Here is a 16979-nt window from a genome sequence, read left to right as displayed (position 1 = left end):
AGGCTGGCAGAGGGAGAAGCAGGCTCTCTGCTGAGCAAGGAGCCCGATGTGGGACTCGATCCTAGGACTCTGGGATCATGACCTGAGCTGAAGGCAGCCGCTTAACCGACTGAGCCACCCAGGTGCCCAATTTCAATTAATTTTTTAGAACTACAAGTTCCATTTTTGTTTTTTCCCTAATATGCCTAGCCATGTTTCAGAGACCCTTCCTTTATACACATATTTCAAACTTCTCATTCCTTCAAACATATTCATCAAATTTATTCAAATTACTAAGACAAAACAAACTTTCTGTAGTCTGTAGGAGTCATCCTCTCTTGTTTCTGCTGGCTCTTGTTCATGTGACATGGTTTTTGCGCATTTTGTGATTTTTTTTCCTGTGATCTCATGTGCCTTGGATTTTTAATTCTGTCGATTTTTGAAGTGAGGGTTGAAGATATATTTCCTCCTAAGAGGGTTTGAATTGGTAAATTTTGTAAAGCACCTGTGGGCACTACCAAACAAAGACCATTTTATTTTTTTTTAAGATGTTATTTATTTATTTATCTGAAAGAGAGAGAACGAGCAGTGGGGAGGGGCAGAGGCAGAGAGAGAAAGAGAGAAGCTGACTCTCTGCTAAGCAGGAAGCCTGATGCAGGGCTTGACTCCAGGACCCGGAGATCATGACCTGAGCTGAAAGGCAGATGCTTAACGGACTAAGCCACGCAGGAGCCCCAACAAAGACCATTTTATATACATTCTTGACTTAGGGTATTTAAGCCCTCATGGAAAATGTGACCCTATAAAGACCCTTGTTATAAATTCTCAGTGACTATCTCCTGCCACTCTCCAACTGCCAAGGTTGAAACAAAGTCTCAGCTTCATGAAGGGGAAGGGTCTCCTATCAGACTCTTCTCCTTAGGAAGACTACAGGCATTGTTTCCCGTTTCCTGGGTCCTATGAGGCTATCAAAGGAGAAGTTTAAAACCATTCAATTTGGGCAGATTCCACCAGGGTGAAGGTTTCCTTTACATCTAGCTAACATCTGCATTCCCATTTCATTTCATTCTTAGCCTCAAAGTATTCCTTACTTTCTCACCAGCCCATTGATGGGTTTTCAAAAAAAAATTTTAATACACATTTCACTTAGGATTTTTCTCAGCAAGAGCGTTATTCATGATCTCTCTCTAGTTTACCCCTAATGCCAGAAATGGAAGTGCTGATTCTCCTCTTAATTTCTTTCATTTGTTTTCTCTTTTCTATTAGTTTTTTTTTTTTTAAGAGTTTATTTATTTGTCAGAGAGAGAGAGAGAGAGCACACGCACAAGCCTGGGGTAGCAGAAGTCTGCCTGCTGAGAAAGGAGCCTGATGCAGGGCTCGATCCCAGGACCCTGGGATCATGACCTCAGCCAAAGGCAGACGCTTAACTGACTGAGCCACCCAGGCGTCCCTCTACTATTAGTTCTAAGGCTTTAAATGAAGCCCACAATACTTCTTACCTAGATTACTACAACAGACTCCTAATTGATCATCATTCTATCTTCTATCTTGTTGCTGCAGCTATGCTCCAAAATACAGGTCTGATTCTCATTCTCTCTCTCACACACACACATCCACTTAAAACTCTTTAATGGCTTAAAAAAAAAGTCTTTTTAATGGCTCTCTGACACCACAGTATACAGTATAAATTCCAAAATCCTTATGATCTGGAAAGTCCTTTGTGACCAGGCCTCAGCTCATCCTTCTGGTTTTCCCTCTCCTCTTCCCCATCCTACACAATTCAGTATAGTCATACTGAATTACATGCTTGGAATGTCCTTATATCCTCCTCATCTCCCCTTCATCCAGTTCATGCATGCTCAAGAACCACCCTAAGTGTTACTTTGTGAATTTGTGTGCTAAGCATTCTCTACAGTACCTCCCCACTCCCATCTCTATGATACACTTCTATTATATACATCAATACACTACTAAGTAGTAAATGTTGGTTTACTTTCTGGCTCCAAGGAAAGAGCAGAAGCTTCTTAAACACAGGCTTTTGTCTTGGTATCCCCAGCACCTAGCATTGTGTTTGCTTGCACATGATCAATGTCTAATAAACTGATTTAGAGCTATCTCACAGTACTTCAGTTCACCAGTTGATATACCAGGAAAGAAAGGTCGGGCTTCAGCCAAAACAATACTTCCATATCCTTTGAATTTTATACCGTGTGCATATCTTTATTCTTTAACTTTCATTTATAAAGTAATATGGTTACACTGTGGAAATCACAAACAACAAATGGGTACTTAAGATCTATCCATGTTCTTAAGATCAAATTTCCAGTGAGAGCATCACATACAAATTTTTTTTTTAAACCATAAGAGACTTTTTTTTTTAAGACTTTTTATTTATTTATTTGACAGAGAGAGAGAGAGAGAGTGAGAGAGAGAGCACAAGCAGGGGGAGCGGCAGGCAGGCAGAGGGAGAGGGAGAAGCAGGCTCCCTGCTAAGCAAGGAGCCCGATGCGGGGCTCGATCCCAGGACCCTGGGATCATGACCTGAGCCGAAGGCAGTCGCTCAACTGACTGAGCCACCCAGGCGCCCTGTCATCACATACAAATTTTAAAAGCGCTCTATCTCAAACAATGTAAAGTGAAAATCACATACTCAAAAAACAAAAACCTGTCAGATGACGAAGTAGATACTGCTTTGTCTGATAGCTGACAAAGACATATCTAAGATGCCAGAGAAAAAAACTGAACAAAATTATTTCCTGAGGGGTGCTTGGCCTACTCAGCAGGTAGAGCATGTGACTCTTCATCTCAGGGTCGTGAGTTCGAGCCCCATGTTGTGGGCAGAGTTTACGTAAAGAAAAAGATTTGAAAAAAATTATTTCATGAAACACAAGTGGAAAAACCATGAATACATAATATTAGGATTTAATGTTAAATCAATTTAAAAAATTACAGAAAAGCGTCTGATCATTTGACTTAAGTCCCTAGAAATTTGCATATTTATGTTGGTGAGAAATCTTTTTTGGGAATTGGACACAGAATTACCTTTCATTTGGGGTTGGCTGTATATCTGGGTATATATATGGTCATTTTAGTTACATAGGCCCAGGGAGGCTTTTTCCTTTAAAAAGGCTTCACATATTACTCAAATTTAAGAAACTTTCAACCCTTCTCTCTCCTTCAACTGCAAATATCCCATCAGTCAAACAACAATTCCTACAGTTTCCATATAGATGAAACCACTCCGACCCATCCTTTTCGCTCTGCATTTATCGCTGTAGTCTTCGTTCAAGCCTTTACCTCTTACATGAACTACTGCATCTCTCTGCTCTTGGTCATGTTCCCTTTGATAGACCTTCTACGCTGCTAAATAATGTAAATTTGATTGTCTTCTCTGTATCAATCTGCATTGCTGACTGGAAGTTTTCATCTTTCTTAAGCTGCCAATAAGATTTGGCCCTTATTTACTGCTTCCAAATGATACCCCTCTGCTCTCATTTCATCCCTATACCATTCCCTCCAGCCACATAGGTCTATATAATCTAGGCAGATCCCTTGGTGTTACTTTAGAATGCCATGCCTTTGCATAATATAGTTATATCAAATCAGTCCCCTCATTCACTAAATACCCACTTCCCTGTTAAGTTTTAGACCTTCCTCCTCCCCTCCTCACCCTGAAGTAGATAGATAAACAGATGTATACTTTTCCATGAAGTCTCAATCTCTATCCTTGTCTGTGCTAGCTTTTCCTTCTTGCAAACTTTAAAAACTCACTGAACTTGCCCAGGTCTCACTCTTCTCATACCAGTTCTCTCTCCCTAAGGTCTCAATCAAGCTGAACTAAAAGTTCTCAAGTTCTAGTATGTACAAATTTACATTCTCACCATTAGTAAACGCACTTTTATTTTTTATTTTTTTAAAGATTTTTTATTTATTTGACAGAGAGAGACACAGCGAGAGAGGGAACACAAGCAGGGGGAGTGGGAGAGGGAGAAGCAGGCTTCCCGCAGAGCAGGGAGCCCGATGTGGGGCTCGATCCCAGAACCCTGGGATCACGACCCGAGCCGAAGGCAGATGCTTAACAACTGAGCCACCCAGGCGCCCCAGTAAACACATTTTTAAAAAACGAAATTTCAGGGTGCCTGAGTGGCTCAGTCAGTTGGGCATCTGACTCTTGATTTCAGCTCAGATCATGATCTCAGGGTCGCGAGACTGAGACCCGGGTTGCATTGGGCTCCACACTCAAGCCTGCTTGAGATTCTCTCTCCCTCTCCCCCTCTCCCACACATACTCTCTCTCTAAAATAAATAAATAAATCTTAAAAAAAAAAATTTCAAAATGCAACTTTTTGAGGGGAAGGAGTTCAAATATCCCAATAGCCAATCTTAGGTAATCTTGGGGCAAAACCAGCACAAATTTGATGAACAATTTTGAGACTTATGTGTTTCCATATTATTTGTCATAAAACCTGAGGCTTTGTTTTAGTGCCTTCCTAATACTTTTCCATTATACTTCTTAAATGCTAGTCTAAAAATTCATTTTTAGACTATTGTACTCCATTTTAATTTACTTATCTACACAGCAATTCTGAAAGTTAAAAGGTTCCTATAGGCAGACCGCTCTGGCTGCTTGCTCTAGCAGAGAGATGCATGAACTGTTATATTTGCCTCATAATGAACCCTAAAATACCACCTTCACAAGGCATCCACTAATCTTTTCCTTTTCAGAGAATTAAATCACTGAGTTCATATCATTTTTGGCTCTTGTCTTTCTAGGTGCTCACACTGCACTAAAGCACCATAAAAAGCACAAAGAATATGTTGGTAGGGGAGTGAAATTCCCTCTGCCATAATAGCAACTAATGCTGGCTGCTTTCACTCCTCTGAAATGTGTTCACAAGGAAATTCAACTTAAAAATGACCACTGCATACAAATAGTTGTTGTCAACCTCTCTACCACCCTCCAACTATCAGAACTCCAATACAACTGACTGGAAACCCTTCAGAGAATTTACGGGCTCTGAAGTAAAATAAAAGAGGGTATGAAAATCAGGAACTTGTAAAGTCAATCCTCAGGCAAGCTCGCCTGTCAACAATATGGTCTGCCTATCCTAAAAGGTCTAACTGCCTACATTTTTTTTCACTTTATTATGCTGCCTAAAATGCAACCACTGAAGAGATTAATTTAGGTTAACAAACATGCTTTTTATTTTATTTATTTTTTTAGAGGTGGGGGGCAAAGGGAGAAGGGGAGACTCCGCACTGAGTGCAGAGCCGGAGGCAGGGCTTGATCTCACAACCCTGAATCACGACCTGACCTGAAATCAGAGTCGGACGCCAAACCAACTGAGCCACCCAGGTGCCCCATCATTTATTAACTTCTTCATTAGATGTTGAGCTACTCCCTAAAACCCTGTAAATTGAGAGCGAAAATAAGAGATTAAGGGAGTTGGGTTAGGAAAAAAGATATAAGTAGCTTTAGCACCCAGGTGCCTTTTGGAGGAGAGCTAAGGAAGGCCTACAAGAAGTGCTGCATTAGGGTGGGAGGTACCTTAGAGCATGAAAAAGATACTGGGTACCTGAGCATAGAGACACCAAACAGTTGGAATGAAGGTATCAAATTTTTCCTCTGGCCAGTCCTAAACACTGTAAGGAAGAAAAAACATTCTTCATGTTCCCTTCAGTTCTCAGTATAGATATTAAGAGCATGAATACCACTCAAATAAACCTGAGTCTGACTCCTAGTCAAGTTGTGACTTTGATCTAGTTACTAATTTCTCTATAGCTCTCAGTTTCTTAGTTATAAAATGGGGATATTACCAACTTCATGAAGTGCTTGTGTAGATTAAGAAAATTCGTATTAAAGAACTTGGCACAGCTCCTTATTGGCAAATAGGCAAGCAGAGTAAGACATCTCAGTTTTCTTTCGCTCACTCATCTGATGCTATGAACATGTGCTTCACTCATGTTAAACACTCATTTTGTTTTTGTTTTTTTAAAGCAGGAATATAACAAGAAATAATCACTCTAGAAAAAAAAAAATGAACACTCTAAAGAATAAAACAATACCAAAAGATATCTGCTTTAAAGAAACCTGGAAGTAAGCAGCATTGCAGTATGACTGAGAAGCATCAGGAGTGTTGTAGTGGCAGTAGAAAATTTAATAAAAGTATAGGTAAGTATTCCAAAGTTTCCTAGGTCCACAGGTTTATTGAACTATAGATTAAAATATAATTTATTAAAAGGGATTCTACAGGGAATGACTTTAAGACACAAAAATAAAGCTATAATAAAGGAAATAATAACTGTGATATTTTGGGGGCAGACAGTGTCAACACTCGAGGCCCAGAACTGCCATCCTATTTATAATCCTTACTTAACTATTTAATGCTAGAATCTAAGCTGTAGGCAACATATCCCAGAGACAGCCCTATCATATCTCTGTTGACAATGTGCAGGATAACTTGCATCACTGGCGTTTGTCAGTGACCTGTAAGAAACATTCAAGAAGAAAGAGGAACCTCTACCTATGAATATTTTTTTAAAAGGAAGCACATGCTAAATCCTGGCAAGACTGAAGAAGGTAGTATTTGAGAGGGGCCCAAGAAACAAAGTACACCACTCACTTTCTTAAATAAAGCCAAATTATCTGAGTCATCTTGCTTGTATAATCATTCTTAAAGTATCGCTTGTATCACTTAGTGCATCATTTTATTTATTTTAAGATTGTATTTATTTATTTGACAGAGAGAGACACAGCGAGAGAGGGAACACAAGCAGGGGGAGTGGGAGAGGGAGAGGCAGGTCTCCTGCAGAGTGGGAGCCCGATGCGGGGCTCAATCCCAGGACCCTGGGATCATGACCTGAGCCAAAGGCAGACGCTTAACGACTGAGCCACCCAGGCGCCCCAGTGCATCATTTTAGAAACAGAAGACAACAGAGAGATAATTAAAGGTCCCAGTGGTTCTTAATGTCGGGAAGTAGTAGAGCATTTAGTAATGTGAGAGACCATTTTTGGTGTTTCATGACTGGGGGCTAGGAGAGCACTACTGGCATTTAGTGGAGAGAAGACAGGAATGCTATAGGACGTTGAAAAATGCCTCCCCTCCCACAAAGACTGCTCACACCTTCATTTCAGACTTATGACCTCCAGAACTGTGAGAGAATAAATGTGTGTAAAGCCTTGCAGTTTGTGGTAATTTGTTACAGCAGCCACAGGAAATAAATACAAGTGCTACATCTTCTGAAGCGGATAGAACACTCCTACACAACAAAAAACTGTCCCAGCCAAAATGCCAATAACACTCCCACTGAACTAAATAGGAATATGAAGAAGTGAAGGTTAACTGAGGAGGCAGAGAAAAAGTATGGAGAGCTAAATGATATAGGGGAAAGGAATAGTGATCAACAAGTTTAATCAAGTTGCAAGTTCTACCTATACATTCAGAGGTAATAACTATTTTTGATGGGTCAGCTGTAAAAAATTTGAACTTCTACCTTATTATATTCAGAATAAAACACCTATCTTTTTTAAAGGGGCGGGACTAATAACACAAGTTTGCAGATTTAAACTATCTGTACACTTGTTTATATAGGCTTATTTTTTTTCCCAAAGATTTTATTGACTTATTTGAGAGAGAGAGAGAGAAACAGCATGAGAGGAGAGGGTCACAGGGAGAAGCAGGCTCCCCGCCGAGCCAGGAGCCTGACGCGGGACTCGATCCCAGGACTCCGGGACCATGACCTGAGCCGAAGGCAGTTGCTTAACCAACTGAGCCACCCAAGCACCCCAAATAGGCTTATTTTTGAGGTCTCAATATTACAGGCAGCAACAGGATGGCTTAATCTAACCCTGCATCTTAGTGTGTTCAGGCTGCTCTAACAAAAATACCTTTGACTGTGTGGCTTAAACAACAAACATTTATTTCTCACAGCTCTGGAAGCTGGGAAGTCCAAGATCAAGGGTCCAGAAGATTTAGTATGTGGTACAGGCCTGCTTCCTGGTTCAAAGACAGCTGTCTTGGGGGCACCTTGCTGGCTCAGTCAGTAGAGCATGCGACTCTTGATTTTGGGGTTGTCAGTTTGAGCCCTACACTAGGTGTAAAGATTACTTAAGAAAATAAAAAAAAAAATTTTAAGTATATTAAAAAAAAAAAAAGAACAAAAACAGCTGTCTTCTTACTGTGTCCTCACAGAAGGGGCAAGAGTTCCCTGGGGTCTCTTTTTTAAGGATACTAGTCCCACTCATGAGAGCTCCATCCTCATTACCTAATCACCTCCCAAAGGCCCCCACCTCCTCATATCACCACATAGAGGGTTTAGGATCTCAACATATGAAATTTGGGAGGGGCACACAAAAATTCAATCTATAATCTATGGCAGGAGCTCCACTTTACTATTTCTCACTACATGAACCCTTTTCATTTACTCCTTCTCTTCCTTGCATCTGTTTTAAGCCTGCTAATGGCACCAAAGTGTATTATTCAACCCAGCCTGTGGTATACAATTCACCAGTGGCCATTTCTTTGCTGCTGCCTCTTAGTTCACACTCTCTCCATTAATGACTTGATATAGGAAATAACCCAAAACCTGTAATGCAGTTATCTCCACCACAGCTGAAGAAAGAATCAAGAGATTTTCCAAACTATAGTAGTTCCTTATGCCTATCCTCTATATCACTTTCAAGTGCCAAAAAAATTAGTCTCTCCTCCACTACTTTCAAGGAACCAAAGTAGAGCAGTCAGAGAGAGAGAGAGACAGAGACAGAGAGAGAGAAGAAAAGAAAAAGAGAAGAATCCCTCTGTAAAGCCCTTACTATCCCAGGATAGAGAACGGAAAAAATTAGTCTCTCCGCTACTTTCAAGGAACCAAAGTAGAGCAGTCAGAGAGAGAGAGAGAGAAGGAAAGGAAAGGAAAGGAAAGAATCCCTCTACAGAGCCCTTATTATCCCAGAAGGATAGAGAACAGAAATGATAAAGACACAAAGAGATTGCTTTTTAGTTCTACCTATCCCCCAGAAATGATAACAAAGTAAGCTAGACTGTCCACCTAGGAAACAGGAGTGAGTGACAGTTGCAAGAAGTAAGGTGAAAGCTAACCTCATCAGTCTCCCAGCCTCAAGTTTTTAAGCATTCCGGAATTGAAAACATTAAAAAACAAAAACAAACAAACAAACAAAAACACCAAAAATTTATACCCAGAAAACTAAATTTATTAAGTATAAGAGAAACGAAATGACTGAGTTAGCGGACAGATAAACAAAGCTAATTTTTGTTGGATCAACAAAGGAAACTATAGTGAGGGTAGTAGTAATATGGTGAAAAATGCATAGGCTAGGAGTAAAGACACCAGAATTCTAGTCCCTATTCTGCCATTACCTAAGACCATGCTACCCAAAGTGTGGTCCTGAGACCAGCTATCTCTAGTCCATGACAAGATTAAAAGAGAAATTCTAAAAATAAATAAGTAAATAAATAAAAGAGAAATTCTAGTGTAAGCATTTAGAAACTTTTCTAACAATTTGATAGAGTAATTTTATGTCTGTGGAATCTAATAATTAAAAGTTCAGGCTTAAAAGATTTATGGACGGCAAATTATCATATGAAAAATGCCCAATATCATTAGTCACTAGGGAAATGCAAATTAAAACCACAATACTATACCATTATACACCTATTAAAATGACTACAAAATATTAAAAATACCAAATGAACAAAAAATAAAATAAAAATAAAAATAGAATAATAATAATAAAAAAATACCAAATGGGCAACTGAACTCTCATACACTGCTGATGGGAATGGTAATCATGACCTTGGAAAACAGTTTAGCAATTTCTTAAAGTTATATACCTATCATATAATCCAATTATCCCACTTTAGGTATTTATCCAAGGGAAATGAAAACTTACATTCACACACTTGTATGCTAATGTATTTAGCAGCTTTATTTATAATCTCCCAAACTGGAAACAGCACAATTATCCATTCACTTAATGAATGGATAAACAAATTGTAGTATATCCACTCAATGGTATACTATTCACCAATAAAAAGGAACAACGATATGAATGAATCTCAAATGCAGTATGCTAATTGAAAGAAGCCAGACTCAAAAGGCTACATACTGTGATTCCATTTATATGACATTCTGGAAAAGAAAAACAATAGACAAAAAGATTAGGCTATAGGTGGGGGGAGGGATTGACTACAAAGGGGCAGGAGGAATTTTCTGAGGATGATAGAACTGTTTTGCAACTTCACTGTAGTTACAGAATTGTACACAGTTATTAAAATTCATAACTACACATTTAAAAAGGGCAGATTTTACTGCATGCAAATTATACCTTAATTTTAAAAAGAATTTGGGCTTATATTTTCTGTTATTTTTATCTCATTTTTCAAGCAATTAATTTTTATTGTATTTTATAAAAGTACTGGTCCATGAAGATTGAAAATAAAAAAAAAGGGGGGGTCCTTTCCTCCAAAAAAGTTTGAAGAGCACTGACCTAGTCATATAAACCTAAGTCACTTTACTGCTCATTTGATTAACTCAGAAATGAGTCAAGATGGTTTTTAAGATATCTTCCAGCCCAGGGGGCACTGGGTCACTCAGTCAGTTGAGCGTTGGGCCGACTCTTGATTTCAGCTCAGGTCATGATCTCAGGGTTGTGAGATCCAGCCCAACATCCGGCTCTGCGCATGCCATGGAGCCTGCTTAAGATTCTCTCTCACCCTCTCCCACTGCCCCTCCCACCCTCTTAAAAAAATCTATGAATATTCAATGATTTCTGGTTTCCTCAAGTGCCTACATAATATCTGAGTTACTACCATACTCCTGATGTTGGAAGTACCATTACATTCTCCTGGTTTTCCTCCTAAATCTTTGGTTTCTCTGTACTTTCTTCTTTGCACTGTGTCAGATGTTAGTGTTCCTTCAGCTTTGTGTCTTGGAGCCTACTGTATTCTCAGAGTACACTCTCCCCTGCAAAATGCTATTCACATTTACACTTCAACCGCCATCGCTACAACTCCTCAGATGACACTCCTCTTTCTAGACCCAAATAGTCATTTGTTTATTGAACAGTCCACTTGGAAGTCTCAGAGGCAGCAACTTATCTGAAACTGAACTAATCATCTTCTCCCCAAACCTCTTCCACTATCCCATATCCTTCACAAATAGCACCATTATATACCTAGATGTCCAAAACAGAATCCTAAGCTTCATTCTGACTCCTCTGACTTCTTCCCATATCTTTCTTCCCTTATCTTCCACTTCTCTGCCACAAACTTATTTCAATAAGGACACCAGTGTCTTTCTTGGATTAAAGCAACAGTTTTCTACTTATCTCGATGCCTACCTCTTCTCCACTATAGCCAAGTAACTCTTTCTAAAAAATCTAAATCTGGTTATGTCATTCCCCCAATTAAATTTTTCATTGACTCCCCACTACACTAGAATACAGCCAAGATTTAACATGGGTTACAAAGCCCTTCCTAATCTGGCACCCCCCCACTATCTCTTCAGTTCAATTTACTGCATCTCCCACTAACTATGCCCTATTCATTTGGAATTATCATCAACTCCCTAAATCTACTGTCTCTTCTTTCTTGTGTCTGTATGTGTGTTTATCTGTCCCTCTCTCCTCCAGGTCTTTGTACATGTTCCTCCTGTAGGAAACATATCTCCTGCAAGTTTTTTTTTTTCTTTCTTTTTTTTTTAAATTAAGTTTTAGCTAAGAAATTATTTATTCTGGGAAACCCTTCTTTACCTCCATCTTTTGTGCTCCCATAAGAGCTACCTACCATTCTCCCATTGTATTATAATACCTATGTATGTGTCTGTATTCCCATTAACCTTTATGCTTTTTGAGCACAGACACCTTGTCTTGCTCATAGTAGTATTTCCAGGATCTGAACCATGCCAGGCACATAGTAGTCCATCAATACTGAATTTATTAGTAAGAGTCCATTCACAACTCAAAATTTATTACCTCTCTAAATTCTGCTCAAACATCATCACCTCCTGAAATAGTTCTTACAATTCCAAGAGTTTCCTCTTGATATCTAGAACGCTTACAACCATCTTTCCTGACAGAGAACTTAAACACAGTTTAATACTAACCCAAGAGAAATGTATTGTAGAAAAGAATATGAATCGAAATTGGCCACAAAGCCAAAAACTCCACATACCACAGTTTCTAATTTCTGTAACAAATATGCATTCATTTAACAGTTTTAGACAAAGTTAAACTAAGGTCTCTGCTATAATTTCATTAAGTACATGAGTGCCTACTATGCATGAAGTTTTATGGAATTCTATACTAACTCCTGTTTTCTTCTCAGCCTCCACTTTCTGTTCCCTCACATTTTGTCCTTACCTTCTATTGCCTGTTTATTTTTACCAATTCTATAGAGCATCTATATATCCCCTCATCTCATGAAATTATTCTGATTACATCTGTGCATTTTGTCTATGTGTGGCTGGATGTCAGCCCAAGCTGGTGTTAATGGAATACTGCCATGGTTCAAAACATTAAAAATTGTTCTTTTGGGGGGTACCTGGCTGGCTCAGTTGGAAAAGCATGCAACTCTTGATCCTGGGGTCGTGAGTTCAAGCCCCACACTGGGTGTAGAGATTACTTAAATAAATTTTTTAATTGTCCTTTTGGAATTACATTCAGATCCAGCAGCACATTCCTTCCTCATGTTTTAAGGACTGATACGACTTTTGAAAGCAGTTAACAGTCATTCAAACCCAAGTACGATGAATATCAAGGGAGATCAAACTGATAATACTGTAAAATGTAGTGGACTATAAAGTAACAGGACTGGTTTTCTATGCAACTTCAAATGACTCTAACATCAACGGTAAAGGTATACAGTTTCTCAACGTGAGTATTTCAAAGACTGTCACTTCCTTGGCTTATCAGAGTTTGATCACAGAAAAAATATTTATGATGTAATATTAATTGAAAAGCTATTCTAGGGGCACCTGGGTGGCTCAGTCGTTAAGCATCTGCCTTCCACTCAGGTCATGATCCCAGGGTCCCGGGATCGAGCCCCACATCAGGCTCCCTGCTTGGCGGGGAGTCTGCTTCACCCTCTCCCTCTACCTGCCGCTCCCCCTGCTTGTGCTCTCTGTCAAATAAATAAATAATATCTTAAAAAAAAAAATTGCTGTTGTGAGAGATTAGTTTTTACTTTTTTCAAAATCATTTCATGTTATGATTTGTGTGTGTGTGTGATTTTTTAAGTATTTTTTTTTTTTAAATCAAGGGTCAGGGTGCCTGGCTGGCTCAGTCAGGAGAACACATGACTCTTAATCTCAGAGTCGCAAGTTCAAGCCCCACATTAGGCATGGAGCCTACTTAAAAATAAATAAATAAAAACAGGGGTGCCTGGGTGGCTCAGTCTGTTAAGTGTCTGCCTTTTGGCTCCGGTCATGATCTCAGGGTCCTGGGATGGAGCCCCGCCTTGGGGACTCTGATTTTCCCTCTCCCTCTGACCCTCTTCCCTGCTCGCATTTGTGTGTGTGTGCTCTCTCTCAAATAAATTAAAATCTTTAAATAAATAAAAATAAATAAAAATCAGTCAATACACCTGAAGCTAATATAATATCATGTTGAACTATATTCAAATAAAAATAAGAAAAAAATCGAGTCATTACTTCATACTCATAAATCATATAGAGAGATTTGTTCTACTTAGTGAGAAATAAGACTTAAAATTCTGTTTTCTGTTCTATTTTTAAAGCCACAGAAAAGGTAAGGCTCACATTTTTGAAAATGCATTGCTTTCACCAGAATGTTGAGCTTCCAGAAAGTAAAATCTTTTTGAGGGCGCCTGGGTGCCTCAGTCGGTTAAGCTACTGCCTTCGGCTCAGGTCATGATCCCAGGGGCCTGGGATCGAGTCCCACATCGGGCTCCCTGCTCTGCGTGGAGCCTGCTTCTCCCTCTCCCACTCCCCCTGCTTGTCTTCCCTCTCTCGCTGTGTCTCTGTCAAATAAATAAATAAAATCTTTAAAAAAAAAAAAAGTAAAATCTTTTTGAAATCACAGCATAAGCTCTTAAGGTCAATTTAATTCATCCAGCAATGAGTAAGTATCAAATACCTTTTTATCATAAAAACTACAATTTTAAAATATACGTGGAAAGAACCCCAAACTTTCCTTTTTAATATATGTGAAAAAGACCAAAGGGGTTAGTCATGTGTTTCTAACAGTTAATCACTGTCTTGTAAAAAAAAAAAAAAATCCCCAAAGTTATTATTTTTTAAAGTTTTTTTAATTTATTCAAGTAATCTCTACACCCAATGTGGGGCTCGAACTCACGACCCTGAAATCAAGAGTCGCATGCTCTTCTGACTGAGCCTGCCAAGGGCCCCAGAATCCCCAAAATTATTAATAGAAATTCATAATACATTAAGAACAATCTAAGGTATTTTCCCTTTTGCAGACTTCCAGATACCATTGTCTACTAAGGGTCTCCGACCTGATTCAGGAATAGAAAGGCCTGTGGCCAGGAAACAAGCCATGTAAGCTAGCATAGAATTAAACCAAGTAAGTGAGCCATTTTATCTCACCACACTTTGGGTTTTGTCCATATTTAACAAAAACGCTGAATTAGAAGAAATAATGTGAGGTTCTGAGTTCCTGAAGGGGTGGTAATTAACATAAAAAACTGAAATTAAATAGGTGGCATCTTAAACCAACTCTAGAAAAATCTAAAAATTAATAATAACCACTTCTATATCTGATTCACTACAAAGATTTTTCTATAGAAAAATAATGCTGCAATATTAACTTATATACACATTAATTTTCTAATTTTCCCAATAACAGCAATCTGCTTAGACACTGGGAAATGCATTAGATCTTTAATAGTCCAATCACAAAAGTTTTAAAATATTAAGAGAAGTTGATCATTCCATTCCTCATCCCAATTTTACTTCAAATTTTACTTTACCAATTTTGACGTGATGTTTCATGCCCACCAGCTAGATAATGCATCAAACGTCTAGTTGTCATTGCAGAGCAAAAGAAAAAACTAGTTTTAAATTATAAAACAGCAACGTGCATACAACCTGTCTGGTTAGAACAATATAAAATTTTACTTAACCAGATCTTATATGTCAAACTCTAGGTACATTAACAGTAGAAACATTCTCTGCACCTAACAAATAACCAGATAAAGTACAGATCTGCTCAGAAAGGGAACTAACATTCTAACCTCCTTCCAAAATGACAAACTAGAACGGCAAAATTACACTCAGGCACATGGAGTACTCTTCTCTCAAATCACTCCACAGAGAACTTCATCATTTGCTCCGCCCTCTAATAACTCATGCAAAAAAAGTTCAGCACCATCAGAGAGAAACAAGGCATAGAGAATTCATAGAATGGCTTAGGGCCTTTCCTCCAGGCGGCAAGAGGATCTGCGTGTGCCCTTCGCAGGGGTCCAAAGGAAAATCACCGAGGATTTGGGGGATGCTGACACCCAAAAACTGACTTTCTCTCAAAGAAGTTTCTGCCGCCATCCCTATTTTATCAGCAGGAGGCTCCGGCGCCATCGTCCCAGTCTTTATTATTTTATTATGGGGAGGTGGGAAACGCCACCCAGGATTCCTCCAGGCCTTCCCTATTAAGGTTGGGGGGGTTCCCCCTCATTCTTCTCTTAAAACCTCTGTCTTGAAGGTACTTCTCAGCACCCCCCTTTCTAGCGGCCTATCCCCCAGGATCGGTAAAGGCACTGCCGAACCCACCAGCCTCGTCGTTAAGGCGGGAGGGCCCGAGCACGCCAGGGCCACGGCGATGGCTCTGAGGGGCCCAGAAAGGGGAAGGGCAGGCCAGGGACTGGGGGAGAATGACCTGGCCGAGGAAGAATGGAAAAAGGAGGTGAGATGCACTGCACCCCACGGCTGCACAGAGAAGAGAAGGTAATGAAGGAGGAGGAGGGCGGTGGCCCGGGTGCGGCCCCCCACCTCTCCCGCCCCCAGGTCCCCGGGCCGGCGGGGGCGGATGAGATCGGCCCATTCCCCGGGTCTTGGATGACAATGGGGGCATTGGGGGTGAGTGGGGGTGTCTCCCTCCACACTGCGAGAAGACCGAGAACGAGGTATGGGGTGCGCGGGGGGGCTGTCTCCCGCCTGAACCCGGAGACCCGACGCCGTCGTCGCCTCTTCCTCAGAAGGGAGGACGGGAGCTGTGGGGAAAGCCCGAGGGAGAAATGCATGAAGGTAAGGGGAAGCCCGGGGCGGAACGGCCGTCCGCTCCAGACCCCACTCTCCACCTTCCGGTAACCGCGTCTCTTACCGGTGATGGCGGTGAACTGCTGAATTAACCCCTTCAGCGCCGAGGACGCCGCGGAGCCCCCGTGGGCAGCCATCTTACCGCCGCCGCCGCTGCCGCCGAACAACAACACAGACACACACGGACCGCCCTCCCCCACTTCGCCGCGCCGTTTGCGCAGGCTCATTGACCGCCCCCAAGCTCCGCCCCTCCCGTCCCCCTCCCCCCCCCCGCGGAGATCGGCGCAGGCGCACTTCCAGGCCGGTCCGGGAGCGCTATCTGCTCTCCCGGTTGGTTGGCTGCCCGGTAGCTGCCTCCCGGCAGCATCCTTTACAACCTCTGGTGCCTTCCTCTTCAAGCTCCAAGGCCAGTCTCATAGATGCGATATCTGTTCCTGGTTTCCGAGATAAGCTTCAGCGAGCTCGGCAGATAGTAGGCTCTTTGCGTTTCAACTTCACAAGTTTTATTGACAGACCCAACTGCCGATGACAGTTTTTCCTTCTTTTTTTGCAGCTCCATAGCCCTCTGCTAGGTTTCCTACAGCTCCTATCAAAATACAAATCCTACATCATCGCACTGAAGCGTCTCTCGCACCTGCTCCCCAACCTCTAAACTAATTGCCTAGCTTTCCTTCAATAAATTTGTCAACCCATGTCTCCCCTCAAGGTCTCAGTTTCCTCCCGTATAAAACGAGGAGGTGTCATTTAGGTAAAAAT

The 16979-nt window shown here is 40.8% G+C and overlaps 1 protein-coding gene across 2 annotated transcripts in view; it reads right to left on the bottom strand.

The window, feature by feature from the left end:
* Positions 1-16442, bottom strand: part of UBXN7 (UBX domain protein 7) — a 61556-nt gene extending 45114 nt beyond the window's left edge. The window contains exons 1-2 of one of the 2 annotated variants that reach the window (XM_081832075.1): positions 16288-16390; positions 5555-5621 (exon numbers count right to left, since the gene is read on the bottom strand). Coding sequence is in view for 1 of the 2 variants with exons in the window: in XM_081832063.1 (XP_081688189.1) it covers positions 16288-16360 (73 nt within the window). In the remaining variant the exon portion in view is untranslated. Of the gene's footprint in view, positions 1-5554; positions 5622-16287 lie in introns of both variants that reach the window. The other variant, XM_081832063.1, reaches the window with a different exon arrangement.
* Between the last annotated feature and the right edge of the window lie 537 nt (positions 16443-16979).

Source organism: Leptonychotes weddellii, chromosome 1, assembly GCF_054177405.1.
Source record: "Leptonychotes weddellii isolate Sample4059 chromosome 1, ASM5417740v2, whole genome shotgun sequence".
NCBI classification, from domain to species: Eukaryota; Metazoa; Chordata; class Mammalia; order Carnivora; family Phocidae; genus Leptonychotes; species Leptonychotes weddellii.
The sequence above is the reverse complement of the archived record's forward strand: the minus strand, read 5'-3'. Positions and strand labels throughout refer to the sequence as shown.